This window comes from Anolis sagrei, chromosome 4 (assembly GCF_037176765.1).
Source record: "Anolis sagrei isolate rAnoSag1 chromosome 4, rAnoSag1.mat, whole genome shotgun sequence".
NCBI classification, from domain to species: Eukaryota; Metazoa; Chordata; class Lepidosauria; order Squamata; family Dactyloidae; genus Anolis; species Anolis sagrei.
The window spans coordinates 188756727-188776447 of NC_090024.1; the positions used below are offsets into that span (position 1 = coordinate 188756727).

Consider the following 19721-nt stretch of genomic DNA (forward strand, 5'->3'; position numbering starts at 1 on the left):
TTTCAATTAGAATTCTCTGCAATCCTTCTTTTTTTGTGTGGTGTTTATTATATTAAACAAAGCTTGAATTTATAGTTGGATGAGGAGAGAGAATAAGAAATAAGCTTGTGTGTACATCAAAATGTTTGCATGAGCACTTATGTAATCCAGCGCATCTTTTAAATAAACTTCCATTGGATATTCCCATCCTTCTTGTAAAATCCGCTACAAATGAAGATATCAGGATGGCGAGGGAGCATTTCCTTGAACTGACAGATCTGTGACTGGACTTGCTGTCAGGTCCCATGATTTTTAAACCCACTTATTTAATCTGAATTTTGACGCTGTCTGGAAGTGCCCTTGGTCTTATTGCCCTGCTTCATTTGGTATAGCCGCCGCAAACCAACACTGACCTAAACAGGTCTATTAGAACAGCAATAACAACGGTGCAATCTATCATGTCATTTGGAAATATTTCATATGTATTTGCACTCTCTCCCACAAAGGGTCACAGACTTTACAAAGTATCCACATCTGTCAAGCAATCCCAAGAAGACAATGAAAAGGGATGTTTTATTCAGCAGTGCCAATGACCTTCACAGAATTAATGCATTTCTAAGAGTTGAGTCAATGAAAACTCTACTGCCCAAGAGAACACTTTCAAATGCTCTAAGCAATTCCCTGCATAAGTGTCTTCTGGATTTATCCTATTTTGCAGCCTCTTTGAGCTTTGTATGTATGCATTCAGAAAAGAAATATCAAAATAGTTGTTGGTAATTCCAGACTTGCACAGAGAAAGACTGCCTAGCCCAGAGAGGATACACAAAGGCATCATGTATTCAAGATTATGTTTTTTTTCTACTCACAAAGATATTTTGTAAAGTAGATGCAGGTGGGAAAATATGTCAGGTTAGCTTTCTCCTAAATTCAGATTTTAGAAGAAAAGGAAAAGGAGATGCTTGCATTTTATATATAGAGATACTTGTGGACTTTGGAAAATTCTTCAAAATTGATCTGAAACAAGTTCCCCCCTTAAAACTCAATTGCTGCAGCCACTCCCAAAATCCCAAGAATAATGTTATATTCACCTGTAATATAGATGCTAATTCTGAGAAGCTGTTTCAAAAGAAAGAATTAAAGCAGATGGGAACCCTTATTGAGTTCTAACACTGGTTGTTCAAGCATTAAGCAATCATATCATAGGTGTGAATGTCCCTTTTGATTCCTCTAAATACAAAAATTAAGTCAGTATTCTATCCCAACAATAAAGAAATCTATGGATTTTAATTTTTAAAAATTAAAATGAACTAAAATTGGGGATGTATCTACAACAGGGAGCAATATGATGGCATTAACAAATATACACACCATGAAATTTTCTGTCAATCCTCAAAATGATTTCTATAAATTAACATTTCAGTTGAACATTAACAAGTAGTTGAGGCATTCAAAAAAGAAAGAAAGAAAAGGGCAAAACTACCAAGGTAATGTGGACTAGGTGTGAATAGTTTTCATTGTCCCACTCTGAAATGCTACAGATTTATGGACTGAAGGAAAAAAATAATTAGAAGCATAATTAGGGGGTTCAATACCCCCATTTTGTCCCATCCACACAAAGATGTATTCTTTACTGTCACTGTCATGGTCTGAATGGATCTGGTATCTCCCACCATGATTCTAATACTCGCATGTTCTTTGGTTTGCTGCTTTCTCTGAGCCCAGAAAAAAAGGAAAATGATTTGATGATGAAACAAGAAATGGGATAATCTGAAAATCCATAGATATAGTTGAATGAATAGAATAAATCCGGAAGATAAACAGGGGAGCCTTCACTGAGGAATGGAACTTCAGGAAGTAGAGGAGTCTCTACCAAAGCTTTCAGAGATAGGGGGATTTCAATTTGTCCCTTCCCCGTGTCACAGTGTGCAAATGATTACAACGTTTTGTTTTAGTTGCCACTTAAAGTTGAACCAGAGCCCCTGGTGGCTCAGTGGGTTAAACTGCAGGTCAACAGTTTGAATCCAGTGAGCGCGGTGAGCTACTGCTGTTAGCCTCAGCTTCTGCCAACCTAGCAGTTAAAAAACATGAAAATGTGAGTTGATCAATAGGTACTGCTCAGACAGGAAGGTAACAGCACTCCATGCAGTCATGCTAGCCACATGATCTTGGAGATTAGAAGTGGGGATTAGAAATGGGGATTAGCACTACCCTCCAGAGTCAAACACGACTAGACATAATGCCAAGGGGAAACCTTTACCCTTTACCTTAAAGTTGAATTCTAATCTAACAAACTTCAACAGGGCTATAATTTATTGAAAATACATACGTAATAAGTTTTCACTCAAGTTTTCACTTAGTGAAGGTATCTTGAACTTTTGCATATACTGTACCACCAGAAGTGGGTCATGCTATAGAACACCTAGTAGATCTATACAAAATTTAGTATAATGCCAAGTTTTTAATCTTGTGGTTTTTTATTACATTATAACTGTATTCTCATTTTGCTTCTGACACAATAAATAAATAACCTTGTAGATAAAATTATGGCTTCCTCTGAGAAAATGTGAAGAAATGTATCATGTTAAAAATGGCTCTGTCCTAAAAATGTACCTTACTTCCTGTGACATCCTGAAGCTCACAGCAATGCACATATGTCATTCTGTACGTGTGCATCAGACTCCAACCTGTTTCATTTAGAAGTAAATTGGCTCCCAGGATAGGATATCTGCAATAAAGCATCCATATGGAAAGTGCAGCTGAAGACAGATTAGAGAAGAAACTGTCAAACTGCCCTATACCAGCCACTCAGTTCTTTGTCAAACCACAAGAGGATAAATTTTGAAAGTGAAACATAATTTTTAACCTTTCAGTTTAAAGACTAACAAATCCATGCTGTTTGGAAGCTTATAGCAAGAAACATGTAGACCTATTAGCACCTTGTGCTTGCCTAATACACCTTCTGCCATTTCAGCAAAAGGAGAGATTAAGCAAAAGAACAAACGAATGGAGAAATCTGAAACTGCAGTCAATGCTAGGCATGGGTTATTTGCAGCCATGGAAAAATGCATAGCAATGGTGCCACTAGGGAGAGTATCGGGGGAAATGCAAATCATACTAGGTGCCACCATCAGAACAGGTAACAACAAAATGACTATCTATAATATTTTTGTGCAGTGTTTCAGTATGTATTACTTTTTATTTTTTTAAAAATACCCCTGTCATTGGATATAAACATAAAACATTTTTCATTAGCTCAGTTTACATGTATTAGTATACCTACAAGGCTAAAATGCTGTACTGATTTAGTTTTTGTGCCTTCTATTCTGTATGCAATCTGATCAGAACCCTCATTATTACCCAATTATAATGATGCTTCGAAGCATGTGGTTTTGACTGCATGCGCTGCAAGCACACAATATTGTTTTGTTTCTGTTTTTATAGTTGATTTTGTCAGTTTTTCTGGGATTCTAGCTACAATATGTGTTTTGTTCTGTACAGGAAGAGGTCCATGGGGGTGACATCAAAATGGGTAGATGGTAGGGCTGGTCAATTCGTTTCGTTAATTCGTAATTCGTTAAAAAATTCGTTAATTTTTGAATTACGAAACGATTACAAAACATTTTTTTTAACCTGGAAGTGTTTTTAAATATCGAAACGGCAGGCGCCAAAAAATTTTGTATTTCCGTCCATTTCGGAAATACTTAAGATGGCCGCCTGCCGATGCTTGCTGAGAGGGGCGAGCGAGCGGCGAGCGAGAGGGGCGAGCGAGAGATGACCTGTCATCTCTCTCACACACACCTCTCACTTTCTCTGCCATCTCTCTCTCACTCTGTCTACCTATTGTCTCTAACTTTCTCTCTCTATCTTCTGAGAGGGGCAGGCGATCGAGCGGCGAGCGAGAGGGGCGGGCGAGCGAGCGGCGAGCGAGAGGGGCGAGCGAGAGGGGCGAGCGAGCGGCGAGCGAGAGGGCCCGCCAGAGTGAGTGCCTGCCTTCCCTCCTTAATAATAATGAATAATAATTAATCCCTTTTCTACTAAATTAATAATTAAATTTAAAAAATATTTTTAAAATATTGAAAAAAAAAGGGCGCCATCTTTACAAAATCTTTTGTAAATATTTACGAAATTTCGTAAATACCGAAACTTTTTTTGGGAAAGTTTTGTAATTATTTTAAATATCGAAACAAAAAAAACCCCCAATTACAAATCGATTTTAGAAACAAATTTTTGCGTTGTTACCCAGGCCTAGTAGATGGCTCATGAACAGGCATCAGTCAGCAGACCACTGTCAGCTCACAGTAGCAGCTCCCAAATGAAGACACAGGACAACGCTCTGGTATCACTGAGAACCTTACTACAGGAAACACAGACATGCAAAAAGCCGAGAGTGCCTGGCACCGGTTGGCACTCCCTTATATACCCTCCCCCACATTCAAAAATGTAACTCCCACCAAGACAAAACCCGGTGTAATTCACCCATCCAAACTGCTAACCGTTCCCTCTCAGGGTCAACCGCCACAGGTGTCTTATCAGAGTTCTACGTCAGGGGCCCTGACTTCTGGTGCCAGAATCAAGGCCCTGAAAACTGGATCCTGAGAGACCACCACTTTGAGGAACACTGATCTAAACTCTTACAGGACTCACAAAAACACAGTAGATATGAACTACCCCTCTTCTTACTGTGGGCTTTATCACACAAGGGAGGCAAAACAGTATTGAAAGAGAACTATTGACTGTCACATGGCTCTGTGCACATCCTGTTGCCTCCTCCACACAATTAACCCACCCTTAGTGATTAATGGACAAACCACATCAATAGCTACCCCTCCTGTCATATTTTCCCCATCTACTTTTTGTGATGAGCCCATTAAAATTCTGTGCTGACATACTGGCACCAAGGTAACATCAGGGGATGGGATTCTCTTTCTCTTCCACTCTCCTCCTTCCCCCTCACCATTCCTGAGCTGTTTATTTTATAATTTACAGTAATATTTGGTTTTTGAAAAGTTATCCATTGCTGGGACTGCAAAACTAATACATTACAGAGTCGCAAGACGGCAGGGTTATGAAGGTATTCGGAAGCATGACCATGATACCATGGATTGGCATATCAGCACTACTGCACTTATGGAGAGAGACATGATAATGAAGATGCTCATATCGTATGTACCTGCTATTACCGCTCATTGCCATGGAATAGCATTTCATGGCAATGAGAAGTGATAGCAGATACATACAGCATGAGCATCATTATCACACCTCTCTCCATTTGAGTAATAGTGCTGATTTGTAAATGTAATAAAATCCTATGAGTGAGCTAGAATACAGCACTAAAGTTAGTCTAGTGTTAGACTGTCTAGAATAGATTGAGTGAAGGTTGCCCTTTCTCGTGATCTTTTACAACTATTGAGCGGCCCCTAGGTAATCACATGAAAAGAAAGTAGCTCATTCAGAGGTTATAGCTACCATTGTCCTTTGAACAGAACGTGCTTTCTTTCATTACATTGAATCTAAAGTGCAGGTGCTTTTGTTTTCTTCAAAGGATACAAGGTTAAAAATGAGAAGCAATTAATTTAATTGTAGTGCATTGTCATTCGTGTTATTTTTAAGTTTCCCATTATTTCTTGATCATTTGCAAGGAAAGCAAAATGTACTGCCCTGATGTCCTTGCAATTGAGCTATTTGGAAGGCCCTCTTCAACAGTAAAAGGTTTGCAACATGCAATGCAAAGCCAGATGCTTGCTAGACCTGGGACCCATTTGCACCACAGGATAATGGGGTTTTTATTAAACTCTGAGCACCATAGTTCAGTCCTATGGAATCCTGGGATTGACAGTTCAGGAAGGGACATAAGAAATTGTCAGCCAGAGCATTCCAGTGCTTCTCAAAACTACAAATTTGGGATTCAAGCACAATAACAAATATAATTGTGTCATTTGAAGGATTATAAAATGTCCACACCAGATAGCCTGGAAATTATCTGTGCCTTCTTCAGGCAATTAAGCAAAGGAAAGATGGACAGGCTTCAGAATCACACAAATATAATGCAAGGATACCATGCACAGATATAGGCCAGAATGTGGCTGCATTTCTTCCATGACTGTTGAGAATTAGAAATTGAGCCAAAATCAGACAAAGCCAGCTCTTCTATCTCTCTGCCATCCCATCCTCTCTCCTTACTTCTTTTTGATCCTTGCTTCTCTTTTGATTTCCATCTCATCAATCCTAATACCTCCCTGTCCTGCAGAGCGAGGATTACTTGCTAGGATGCCACAAAGAAGTCATTAAGTTTATTCCTTTACTCAATAGGTGAAAGAATGTGTTAAAGCAGGGATAAGTAGATAACATAACCAGCCAAAACACAACAATCAAAAGTGCAGGAACATCACCCCTCTTTGTCATGTACTCCCCTACAGTTTTCACAACCTTCTTCCATCACCCCATTTTGATCTCACATGAAGCCATATGTCCCCCTCCCATCTTTCTTCTGTCCTTCTGGGTTCTCTCCACCTCCATCAAATTAGGCCAAGGACCACATGTAACCCTGGGGTCACAGGTTGCTAACTCCCAAAGAACAATGTATTGTCGAAGGCTTTCATGGCCGGAATCACTGGGTTGTTGTAGGTTTTTTCGGGTTGTATGGCCATGGTCTAGAGGCATTCTCTCCTGACATTTTGCCTGCATCTATGGCAAGCATCCTCAGTGAGTTTCCAACAGACCTCACAACCTCTGAGGATGTCTGCCATAGATGCAGGTGAAACGTCAGGAGAGAATACTTCTGGAAAATGGCCATACAGCCCAGAAAACTCACAGCAACCCAGTGATTCTGTCCATGAAAACCTTCAACAACACAATGATCAATATCAGTTTAAAAGATAGCACGGGACTATTGATTTGTTTCCTCATAATTCTTTTGAAGGTCTATGGTTGCCCTCCCATACAGACAAATCTAGAAATAAGTCACATTGAACTTGATGACACTGATTTTCAAGTTGACTTGCACATGATTTGTTCTGCTAGTAATGATGACTGCTGGCCCGCTGAGTCTAAGTATCATATTAGAATTAGGGCAATTAATAGAAATGCAAATGCTTTCATATGCATTTGTCTGGTGTTTTCAGAATTCATAAATAGCAACATTAATTAAAATGATACCTCTGATGGAGGCATTCAGCAAGTGAATTATAATCAACAACATCAAAAATGGTCAAGGTTCCTCTTGCTGGAGCCTGGCAAGGGGAAAAAACAATGCCCGTTTCCTGAAATATCCTTAGAAACACTGTACTTTGAGCAATCATTGGATGCATCACAAAAGTTCCTTCCTTCTGGGATGAAAAGTGACAGCTTTTGACATTTGCAGCTGCAGGGAAAGTATTTGGGATGTTTGCTAATGCACCTGAGAATCTGCCCGGAGCATTTTGCCAAGCGAGCTGCTACAGCGCATGAGATCTCAGGTCATGTTTATATTATATTCAGTTATGTAGAGACCATATGTGTCATGGGCAGAAATAGGCAATGGGGTGGCTCTTTCTCCAAGCCCCCACCCAATGGAACTGGGGAAAAAATCAAACCACATTTTGGCTTCGCTTCAGGACCTCATTTGTAGTGGGTCCTGGAATGAAGATTTGATCCGCAGAACCTGCTGAACTCAGAGCAGAGAGGTTTATCCTTTTGTTTTATTATGTTTTAGATTTCATATTTATACATTGTGCCTTTGTTTTTTTATTTCTAAACCACCATTTAACAAATTGGATAGAAAGATAGCTAGGTGGACAGACAGATGAAAATACGGGAACTGATAGGTTTGTGAAAATATACAGAGGTGAACATTGTGTGACCTTCCAGATGTTGTTGGACCGCAAGTACCATCAGCCTCAGCCAGCACATCTAATGGTAAAGGGTTGTGTGGAGAACCACACGCTCCCCATGGAGGAATTAAGGAGGTTTTTTAAAAACCCTTTTCCTAAAAGTAAGAGAATCTGTAAGTGTCCCTGATCTGAATCAGGACCAAGATTTCAATGCAAGTTGCACTTTATCTCACTGCATCATTTTCCCCTCAAGGCAGGATGCCGCCCTCCCCAACCTGATTACAATAATAGTCCTGGAGAACGACAGCTTTTCAGCTAGGAGACTTCAATGAGAAGAGAGCCTACCGCCACCAACACCCCCACCCTGCTTCCTTCTGTGGAACCTTTAAGACCTCATCACACAAGAGCAGGGATCCACTTTAAATCTAGTTGCTGCTTCCTGCTGCATTCTGGGGCTTGTAGTTTAGGAGAGGGGCCCTTAAAATGCTCAGCCAGGCATGTCCTGGACCTCACTAAACTACAAACACAAGAATGCTGCAGGAGGCAGAAACCAGATTTAAAGTGGATCCATGCTCTAGTGTGATGAGGTAGTTAGTCAGTACTAGGTCAACCATCATTGCCTTTTAAAAGAGTGAGGCAACAGAATCCTGCTCATAAGGTACAGCAATGTAGTTCTCCATTTCATATAGTCAGACAATGAGCTCACATTAATTTCAGGTTGTCTTGTCAGCCTGTTAGGAAAATTAGAGACGCAACAAGAGGTAATGTCTAAACTGTCCCTCAAGCTGTTCCTTTACCTGCAATGCTAGTCAAACCTGAAAACAGTTCAAGAGCATCTGTTGTGTAATGGAGAAACCACAAGAAGCCAGACAGATACCTTGACAGCTCCGGTACAGTACAGCCACATGGAAGCTTCTGTTAGCTGGAGTCCAGTTAATATTACACCTTTGATCAGCTAATTATCAGTTGACCGAGCAAAAGGGAGCATGCAGCTACTTGTAAGTGAGGGGGTGAGAGATCAAGCATTGAAATCAAAGCTACACCAGTGTGAATAGCTATGCATGACCCTGGTATCTAAGAGGCGTAGCAACCTCTGGCCTTCAATCTAGTATTAACCAAGCACTCCTTCCTCCCACTATACAAAGAGACTCTGAGTGGGAACAGTAGTATTGAAACCAGTGCTTCTTTAGAATGGGATTAAAAAAAACTCTCTCCTGGAATTGAGTCTGCTGCAGAGCTTTGAAAAGTTACCTTTTGAGGTTGTAATTCCCTGCCCTACTTGGGACTTTAGGATTGAGGATCTCCCCCACAAAAATGGTCCCAGTTCCCTGACAATCCAGGAAAACACTTCTTCCCCTTTTAGAATACATTTGGGAAATATGTGACTCCCTAGCAGCTTGCAGCCCTTATCATCCTCACCACTGGCCATGTTGTCTATACTTGATGGAAGTCACAATCTAGCAACATCTGGAGGCCTAGAATTTTTCTATTCCTTCTCTAGAAGGAATACTCCCTTTCTCATGGTATGCTTTGAACTGGAGTGTATTAGAACAAGATTATATGAAAATGTGCTTTCATTGCCAAAAAAATCTGTCATTCTAGGAAGCTCAGAACTTTATAAGAAAAGGCATGAAAATGTTTGTAATACTCTAGCACCAAAGGGTAATTCAGTCTGGGGGAGGACATCCCACCTATGCCCTTGAGCATTGGAAATTACCATGTACACAAGAAAAGGGGCCTTTCCCTCATCATATTGATTTCTAAATGCTTTGGTGGATCAGGTTTCTCATTTTACCCACCCCCTCACCCTCCCACAGCATCATGTGGGATAATGCGCAGCATGAATATTCCTCACAGCTGTAAAATGAAACATATAATTCCCCCCTCCCAAAATTTTAAAAAAAAAAACATTCACCACCCTGCGCAGCATCCTTCCCACATCAGAATCAGCTTGTCAGTTTTCCCTTACAGAAGTGGAAGATACAAAGGGAAAGAGGGAAAAAGTCCTAAGTACCATGTTGGGAAAGGAGGGGAAGGGTCAGACTCCATAAGGGAATCAGGGAGCTCTTTAAACACCCACAGAGACACAGCAAGAACTTTCATTCTCCTCCTTTTTCCTCACCAGGGAGCAAGAACTACGTCTCTATAATTATGGTTAAAACCTACTTTAGTGGGTTTTTTTCTCTCCACTTAACAGTCACAGGCAGTTATTTTTGCAGCTGCAGTGGCAAGAAGGAAGGATTTGAATTGCAAATGATCCCTGTGCAGAGAAAAGTGTGCCCACAACCTTACCTTGAAGAGGCGCAAAATATTGGCCACCATAATGGAGACGGAGCTGCCAGATGCCCCTATCACACCAACCACACGTTCCGGCTTGGTGATGATAGGTGGCCCACCATTCACGCAGCGCACCTCGGTGCTGTCCTTCTCAATCAGAGCCTGGACAAAGGTGAGTGACTGCTCCAAGGCATGGGTATCTCGAGAACAGGTGTCCAAGATGCGAGCCCCCAAGGTGATATTTGGAAGTAAGTCTGGGTCATTGTTGATTCGGTCCAGAGCAAAGAGCATAGCCTCCAGGCGGTGAATCCCCTTCTCTTTCTTCAGTTCCCCACAGGCCTTGCCTTCAGAGCCCCTCCCATGGACAGGGAAGAGGCCACCTAAGGTGATGTCCCCATCGAGGCGGATAGAGTTCATGTGGGGATGACCCTGACCTTTGGGTTTGGCAGAGCTGGCTGGCTGATACCACCAGCCACAGCAGACACTCAAGAGGAGGCAGAAGGAGAGTGGCTCCATGCACAGGGATCCCCCGTTCTTCCCAGTCATTGCCAAAGATCCCTGAACACTCAAAACCCTGCACCCATGAAAGTCCAGTTGGTTGACATGTACCAGACTCCTTTGTTTGGCTGGCTTGGGTGCTGGCTCTGCATTCAAATCCTACAAGTGCTGAAGGAAAAATAGCTTTTCAAAGTGCTGAAACCGATGGGAAGAACTGATTTGAGGCTTTCCGAAGGGGACAAACCATATTTTTCTCCTGCTTTGCCTTCACGTTTCTGTCAAGTTTCCCAGTCTTTGCCAGTATCCATTCCAAGGCAGGTAATGAAGAAGGGAGGGGATTGCTGGGGCTGGAGGCTTTTACAAAGTCTCTTTTCCAGCCCTCTGGAGGAATACAGCCGCACAATTAAACCAAGGCTCCAGGCTTTGCATAACTTTGTGTGAAGGAGAAGACACAGAGAGAAGAATCCTCTTTATTCCTTTGTCCACAGTCCTTGAAAGGGAGAAAGAGGAAAGGAAAGAAAGAAAAAGAAAATCAAATGGATGCATTTAAAAGGGGACATTAGCTATTCACATCTTTTATCAAGAAGTTCGACAGAAGGGTGTAAGTTAATGTACACTGAAAAAAGGCGTCAGGATTCACTTGATCAGAGCTTTTTGTTATGCTTTGAGAGAAACAATATTTGTACAAAAGCCACACAGAGGTGGAGGCAGAGAGAAATCATGTTTGAACTCTCCTAAACTCCATTATTCATGGACTTGAAGCAAGTTTGCCCTAGTGGGAGCTTGCTGCGCCCTACAGACAGACAGATCTATGAAACCAAGTAGGCATTTTTTTTGCAGGAAAGGATGAATGAACTCGCTTTGCTTTTACAACTGCTCATTAACAACCATATTATTTTAAAAAATAAATAAGGGAAAGGGGAAATATTTGTCTGCTTTGTTGACTTCAGAAAAGCTGCTCATTCCATCTGGCAGCCAAAACAAAGAGTCAGAATTATCCCACAATAGAACTACAAGAAAAGATACAACCTCATTTTGATCAATACACCCAACTATGAATTTTTTTAATGTAATATTTTCTTCCAGGCTGGTGGTAGACACAGCTGAGAACTGTGGTTTGGCATAGTCGAATCGCATTATCCGTAAGTGAAACTTGGGGTAAAGCAAGGGTGTTGAACATTCTTCCTTTTGGTTATTTTTTTGATTGCAGCTACCATCAGCCCTAGCCAGCACAGACAATGGCAAGGATTGATGTGAGCTGCAATACAGCATCACCTAGAGAGAAATATGTTTCCCAACCCAAGACAGGAATAGAGTGGACCCAAGGCATATTGTTTCCTAAAGCAAATATCCCTATCCCGCATTCCATATACATATACAAGTAAATAAGCTGAACAGCAGAATATTACTTCAAAATTGGTGACAGAACAGCTATCTCCATTGCCCACAAGAATAGCAGGTGAATTTATTGGGTACCAGCACATATAACAATGTCCTCCCATTAATTTACCATTCCATTCTATTGCGCACCCCGATTCAGTTGCTTCATTCCTGAGTGTACTGTAGACTCTGGATCAAAACAGATTTCTGAGCCATCATTTCTATATCTATCTAGTCTAGTTAGATATATATGTAAGGAGTGGGAGTATTTCTCCTATACAAAATCAGTTTTTGCCTCTTCATGGTGTCCCTGGTTTCTTGAAGGTAAAATACAACCCTTGGGGTGGTATTATTGTAATTATTTATTTATTTATTTATTTATGCTCCACATTATCTCCCCAAATGGCACTCAAAGGGATGACATAAAAGCATTAATATACAATTTCAAATATATAAATCTGCAAAAATTAAAATAGAACTAAACACAAATAGCACTAAAAAAAATCATAGTTAAAATCCATCAAAACAGTTAAAAATCACAGCACCCCCTGACTAGATCTTAAACACCTTAATCTTTAACAGCCTGTCTGAATAAAAAGGTTTTCTTCTGCCAACAGAAGGACAGCAAGGGACAGCATTCTGGCTTCCCTGGGCAGAGAGTTCCAGAGTCATGGAGCAGCCACTGAGTAGACCCGCTCTCTCATTCCTACCAACCAGGCTTGAAATAGTGGTGGGACCAAGAGAAGGGCCTCTCCTGAAGATCTGTACAAGGGCATGTACAAGTCAGCAAAATAGCCTGGACCTGAACAATCTAGGCCTTTAAAGATCATAGCCAGCAGTTTGAATTGTGCCCAGTAACAGACTGGCAGCCAATAGAGCTGCTTCAACAGGGGGGTCGTCCTCTCCCTGTAGCCAGTCCCAGTGAGCAACCTGGCTGCAGCGCTTTGGACCAGCTGAAGTTTCTGACCACTCTTCAGAGGCAGCCCCACGTAGAGTGCATTACAGTAATCCAGACAGGATGTAACTAAGGCATGGACCACTGTGACCAGATCTGGCTTCTCAAAGAACTGGCGCAGTTGGCACACAAGCCTTAATTGTACAAAGGCCCTTCCAGCCACCACTGACATCTGGGCCTTGACGTTCAAGTCCAGGAGGGCCTCCAATCTGCGGATCTGTGTCTTCAGGGGGGTGTTACCCCATCCAGCCCAGGCCGAATACCTATTCCCTGATCTGCCTTCCAACTGACAGAAACTTAATCCAGATGATACTTCTGTCTCATCTGGATTAAGTTTCAATCTGCTTGCCCTCATCAGGTCCATTACTGATGACATGCACTGGTTTTGGGTCACAACAGCTTCCTTGGCATTAAGTGGAAAGAAATAGTAGTGCATATAGGTGGCACCATGTTCCAAAACTCCAGATGACCTCTCCCAGTGTTTTCATGTATATGTTAAATAGCATGGGGGGACAAAATGGAACCCTGAGGAACCCCACAGGTCAACAGCTAGCAGTTCAAATAGGAGTCCCCCAGCACCACCTTCTGGGTACATCACTCCAAGAAAGAATGCAACTTCTGTAATATAGTGCCTCCCAGTCTCACCCCAATGAGATGACCCAGAAGGATACCATGGTAAAATATGTGACTATCATCAAAGGAGAAGCCTAAGTACAGAAAGGATTGCAAACAGGAGGATGATCACCAGGTGATGAACGGGCCATAGCAGCTAATCAATTGAATTTGTTGTTGTTATGATTATGGTTAACTTTATTTATATCCATCTTTCATCTAAAATGTGGGACAAAGGCATCTTATAAATTAGAAAGAGTACAATATACTTAAAAACATACAAAAGGTCAACGTTAAAATAGAGTAATATTGTTAACAATATTAAACAATTTGAAGCATACCCTTAAGAATAAAAAAAAATTAAATATATAGTTTAAAACAACAAAACTCACATTTCCTTTCAGGATTAAGTCAAATGTGGCCCCGATCATACTGTTTTCTTGGCAAGTTTTATTCAGAGAAGGGTTTGTCACAATAAATCTTTATTACAGTCATAGGCTAGCATAAGAGGAGGTTTGTCATTGCCTTCTTCTCAGTCTAAGAGAGTGTGAGTAGCCCGGGTCACCCAGTGAATTTCCATGGCCAGGCAGAGATTCATATTCTAGTCTCCCTGAGTCCTATGGTGAAGTTACACAGTAGAATTAATCCAGTTTGACACTACTTTATCAAAGTTCAATACTATGGAATCATGGGAGTTATGTTTGGTGATGCAGCAGCATTCTTTCGCAGAGGAGGCTAAAGACCTTGTAAAACTATGATTTCCATGATTCCCTAGCATTAGGCCATGGCAGTTAAACTGGTGTCAAACTGCATTGTTTCAACTGTATAGATACACACTTAGTCCAAAACTCAAACCACTACACCATGCTGTGTGGACATGGGTATGTACCCAAACACAAAATAACTTTTTAGCAACTAAATTGAGTAAAACATTGCCTCTACTTTCCTCAAAGGTCTCATGATAAAGAGAGATAACAGGACTGCAGCTGGAGATTTGACCAGAGCCTTGCACTATCTCTGCATCTTCTCAATGGAATTCCAGTGGAGAAATCATTCCCTCCATGCTACTTAGTAATTGACCAATGGCATGACTCCTAAAAGTCATGCCATTGGTCATCCTGGCAGGAGCTTTTGAGGGGGCTAAGAGATTCTCATGTAGTTGGAAACAGGATATTTAGTTAGGAAAAAGAGAAGGATTGAAATAGTGATAGATCTGAAAATGGAAAATTGGGATGGGGATTAGACATATGTTATATACTGAGACCAGGCATTGGAAAGACGATTTATAACAGCAGGAGCATGCAGGAATCATTGCAGGAGTTTTGAAAGCATTTGGGGATTACTGTGATACTACAGGAGGGGTAAACAGTGTTTGAGGGGTGACAGAGCAAGTTTGATGAGGGGTCAGGAACAGATAACTGCTACTGAACCGAGGCAGATTTGTAAATTACTCTCCACTGTAGGGTAAACTAAGACATACCGATTCCTATGGAGAAGCCAGTACTGATATAGGATATAAGCAGGGAGAAATTGTGTATTGTATTCTTAATCTGTCCTCCTTTAAAATATGGGTGTTTAGTGGGACATTTCTACAGTTACAAAATCTAATTTTTAACTCCCCTGCAGGCTCAGTATTACTTCCATTGGCTCGCAGCAGCTTTCCAGGATTTCCCATAGTCTTCCTTCCACTGGTCTTTCCCAAATCTGCATTCACAGCATGTGTTCAGACCTGATCTACAGTCCTGCATTCTTCAAAAAAGGTACCTATAAAATAAATGATTAATTAAATCCTGCTAGCTCTTTTGAGCCAATTTAGGTTATTTTTAAACAGGTGTTTGGAGTAGAATTTAGAACTGCATATGATAAGAAGGCTAAATCCCATAAATTTGAGGAATTTGGTTACACCTGTTTTAACAGAAGGAGCAGCAGTGACTATTTAGGAGGGAAAAAAAGACTCTGCAGTAATGGAGCCATACCAGCCACCATTGCTCATATGGAAACTGGCCAAAAAACATTATTGTTAAAATGGCAGGCATTCTTAATAAAAAAAGAACACATAAACTGAGAGAATCTATAGCAATTTACTTTTGCCTTAACCTGCTGGGAAAAGCAAGATTTTGTTCCTCTTCTCTCCTTACTGAGTAAACTGAGTGAATGTACTCTTGCACTTTCAGTTTAATTTGCAGCAATCAAAGTAATAGGAGACAAAAGGGAAATGTGGAAGGGAAACTGGGGCAAGACATTTGGAAAATAGGATGGCAAAGGATTAATCAGGACAGTCGGAGAGTACAGTATTTAAAGAGGGTAAAAAATCACACATTGATTGCAACCAGCAGCAGCCGAAGAAAATCTTGAACCATTCATCTTCTTGAAAATGAACTAAGTCATGCTTCCTGGACCACTATATTGGGTTTCACCAACCCAATGCTTACTTCAATCCTAACCCAGATTGACCTATCACTATTGCTGAATTGCCTCCCTATACGTCACACTCAACTGCTTGAATGATCAGCATTGCCTTTGAAAAATCCTGCAAATCTCTTGGGAAGACAGGCAGACAAATGTCAATGTGCTGGAAGAAGCAAAGACCACCAGCATTGAAGTGATGCTCCTACACCATCAACTCCACTAGACTGGCCACGTTGTCCAAATGCCCAACCATTGTCTCCCCAAGCAGTTATTATATTCCCAACTCAAGAATGGAAAACAGGAAAAGAGATTTAAACATGGGCTTAAAGCTAATCTTAGAAAGTGTGGCATAGACACCGAGAACTGGGAAGCCCTGGCCCTTGAGTGCTCTAACTGGAGGTCAGCTGTAACCAGCTATGCTGTGGAATATGAAGAGGTGAAAATTGAAGGCAAAAGGGAGAAAAATGTCAAGAGGAAGGCGCATCAAGCCAACCCTGACCGGGACCACCTTCCATCTGGTAACCAATGACCTCACTGTGGAAGAACATGCGGGTCAAGAATAGGGCTCCACAGTCACCTACATATTCAACGCCAAGACACTACACTTGGAAGGCCATCATACTCGGACAACAAGGGATCACCTAAGTAAGTAAGTACCTTCCTTCATTGCAAGATGAATCCTATTCCTTCCATGACCTCTGGTATGCAGTTCAACCCTTTCTTTTAAAAGTGAACTATTTTTGATGTGGATATGAGATGCATATTGCCTTCCTGAATCCATTATAAGTCACAATCGACCTCCACTACTACCAAATTTTGACAGCATGGCAGTATGTTTTAACAATTTACCTTGAACATACATTTTGTGTTTAAGGTAAATTGTTTAAAAATGCTGCTGTGCTATCAAAAATCAGTGGCCGTAGGAGTCAATTTTGTCAGATGCATGCATCTTGTTTACACTTCCAAGATCATTCAACTTATTTTGAAGGTAAAGGTGCTGCCTTGTGGTCAACATTTAATGGGAAACTAAGTAATTTTATCAGAGGAGGAAGGGCTACAAAACAGATGAGCCCACATATGGCCCACAGTCCAAGCACACAAGCTTTTTCCATTCCTTTCCTGCCAGTTTTCACCTTACCTGTGTAAACCATGAAGCAGTTTTCACCTTACCTTTGTTCTTGCTTAAGTATGGCCCAACAATTAGTCAGGATAAGGTGGAAGCCTGAATCAGGTGATGTTGTGGAGCAGCAGCTACCTTGTAGCCCTCCTGAGACATACCGTATTTTCTCAAGTCTAATGCACATGGCCAAAATTAGTGTGTACATTAGTATCTGGTATTACTGTAACCTAAGCACTAAAGCAAAGTGAAAGGGGAAGTTGCTTCAGAAGTGCTATGAGGCTTGCAGACAAGGAGGAGCCATTGGGATAAGAAGAGAAAAAGACACAAGAGAAGGATGCTACTTGTTTTTAAAAGGTTTTCTGCCTCTTTTTCCCAAGGTTAGACTTGGGAAAAGCCAAATGGAGGACTGGGGGAAGGAAAGAAACTTGGAGGAGGGGAGAGAGGAGAAGCAGCACCTGCTGTTGAAGAAGGCTCCACAAAGTGATTTTTTCCAACTTTCACCTGAAATATAACTTACCTCATTGAGGTTCTCCCTTTCAAATATTAATTAGCACTGACCTTACTTAGTTTCCAAAATCAGATAGGACTTCTCCCACTTTAAAACCTGAAGAGTTCTGGGGCTTGCAATTAAGTGAGTCCCAGTACTTCTCTTGATGACAATGGGAAAAGCCCCTCTCCAAACTACAAACCCAGAATCCTGCAGGCAGCTGCAGGATTGAAAGTGGGTGCAGACTCTAAATCAGGGGTCCTCAAACTGAGGCCCGTGGACCGGATACGTCCCTCCAAGGTAATTTATCTGGCCCTAAAGTCTAGGACCCCAGCATAGCCCTCCTAGGATGTATCTACGCTGCAGAATTAATGCAGTTTGACACCACTTTTGATTTGCCATAGTTCAGTGCTATGCAATCCTGGGAGTTGTAGTTTGGTGAGGTAGCAGAATTTTCAGGAAAGACTGAAGATCCATGATTCCATAGCATTAAGCCATAGCAGTGAAAGTGGTGTCAGGCTGCATTAATTTCAACGTAGATTCACCCAAGGACTTTGGAATCACCTAGGATGCACCTCTACTGTAAGCATATATGCTGAGAATATCATTATTCAGTGCATGGAATCCTGGGATTTGTAGTTTGGGGAAGCACCAGGCCTCTTTGGCAAAGAAGGCTAAAGAGCTTTTAGAACTACAACTTCTAGGATTCCATGGCATTGAGCAAGGGCAATTGACATGATGTCAAGCTGCATTCATTCTACAATGTAGATTCGCCCAAGAAAGTGGAGGCAGAATAAACAGCAGAGGTTCTTTGAGGGAAGTGTTAACGATTTATCTGGTTTTCTTTCCAATTACTGGAAATATTGGAGTCCTAACACTTTGGTTTTTATAGAAGCCATTCTAAGCAGGCAGCAACTGTAATGCACATCTTTTTGGCCAAATTTCAAAGAGTGCACTTATTGCAGCTGTGTATTACATTCATCAGCAAATACTTCTTTTGGTTCCATGGTTTTGAAAATTGAGGTGTGCATTTCATTTGATGGCACACTCGATTCAAGTAAATACAGGTACATATCCCTAACAACTGCCATCCTTCTTGGCTGTCATGCCACTGACCAGTGATGCTTGCTTAAAACAATAAGATGAGTTATGTGCTCTTTGATGGGCAATTGTTTATAATAGCCCAACCTTTTGGTGAGTGTGGCCTACAACTAGAGCATTGTGTTGAATGCCCCTAAGAAAGGTCTTTTTCCATATAGGCTAAAATATTGTAATTCAAAAGATAATTTTTCCAAGCCTTTATGCTTTTTGCTTTAGCAAACAATATTGCTTCTATCTTTTTTTCTGCCAGGTAGAATATGGTAATGGCAATTCTGCAGTTCTGTAAAGAATTAAAAGGGCCATTTAAGCACCATTGTTCAGAAGATTTCCTTTCATGGCCCTGCTGTCTCTGCCTTCATCCTTCCAACAGAATGACTTCCTGAAAAATCACCTCCTCCCTTTGTACAAAAATTGCACAACAAATTCTAAGAAAAGCCAGGAAAGTACAGAAAAAGAAACAGAACCATTGCTTACTGCTTATGCCTGTCTGTAGTAAGTTCCCTTGTGGGGAGACTGTTATCAACAGTTGAATTGAATTTTTTGGCCAAAACCTTCTGGCCTTCTTCCTCAAGGGGACAAGAATCTCTAGGAGCTGTTTGATTAAAATGTACAGATGCTCCTCTGACACATCTCCCAACTCACAACAAAAAGGGGATTGTAGTAAAAGGAAATTGGTCCACAGTGAAAAGGGGGACAGACTTCAGCTACATACTCAGTGCAGGGACGAAGAAAAAATTTGCAAATTATAGTGTTTTCACTATGAAAGGCTCTCTCAATACCTAAGTTCTTTTGTGTGTGGTTCAAGTCATTTCTGACTTATGGTGACCCTAAGGCAAACTTGAAATAGGTTTTTATGGAACTTTTTTGTGTGTGTCAGGAGTGACTTGAGAAACTGCAAGTCGCTTCAGGTGTGAAATAACAATATGGAAATATGGGTTTGTTCAAAGCCGGTCTTGTAAAATATGATTTATAGTCTCTTCTCATTTATTTAAACCTTTTCTCATTTGTTAGATATTGTGTGTTCTTTAAATCCAATTACATGTTCTGAATAGCTGGGGTTCTTATTTAATGTAGCATGCATAATAAAATCACACT

At 41.0% G+C, this 19721-nt stretch overlaps 1 protein-coding gene across 1 annotated transcript in view; it reads right to left on the reverse strand.

Moving 5' to 3' along the window:
- Positions 1–19721, reverse strand: part of GRM4 (glutamate metabotropic receptor 4) — a 395801-nt gene that overhangs the window by 313508 nt on the left and 62572 nt on the right. The window contains exon 2 of the mRNA XM_060773126.2: positions 10080–11052. Within this exon, the coding sequence (XP_060629109.1) occupies positions 10080–10610 (531 nt within the window). The 5' untranslated portion in view covers positions 10611–11052. The remainder of the gene's footprint in view (positions 1–10079; positions 11053–19721) is intronic.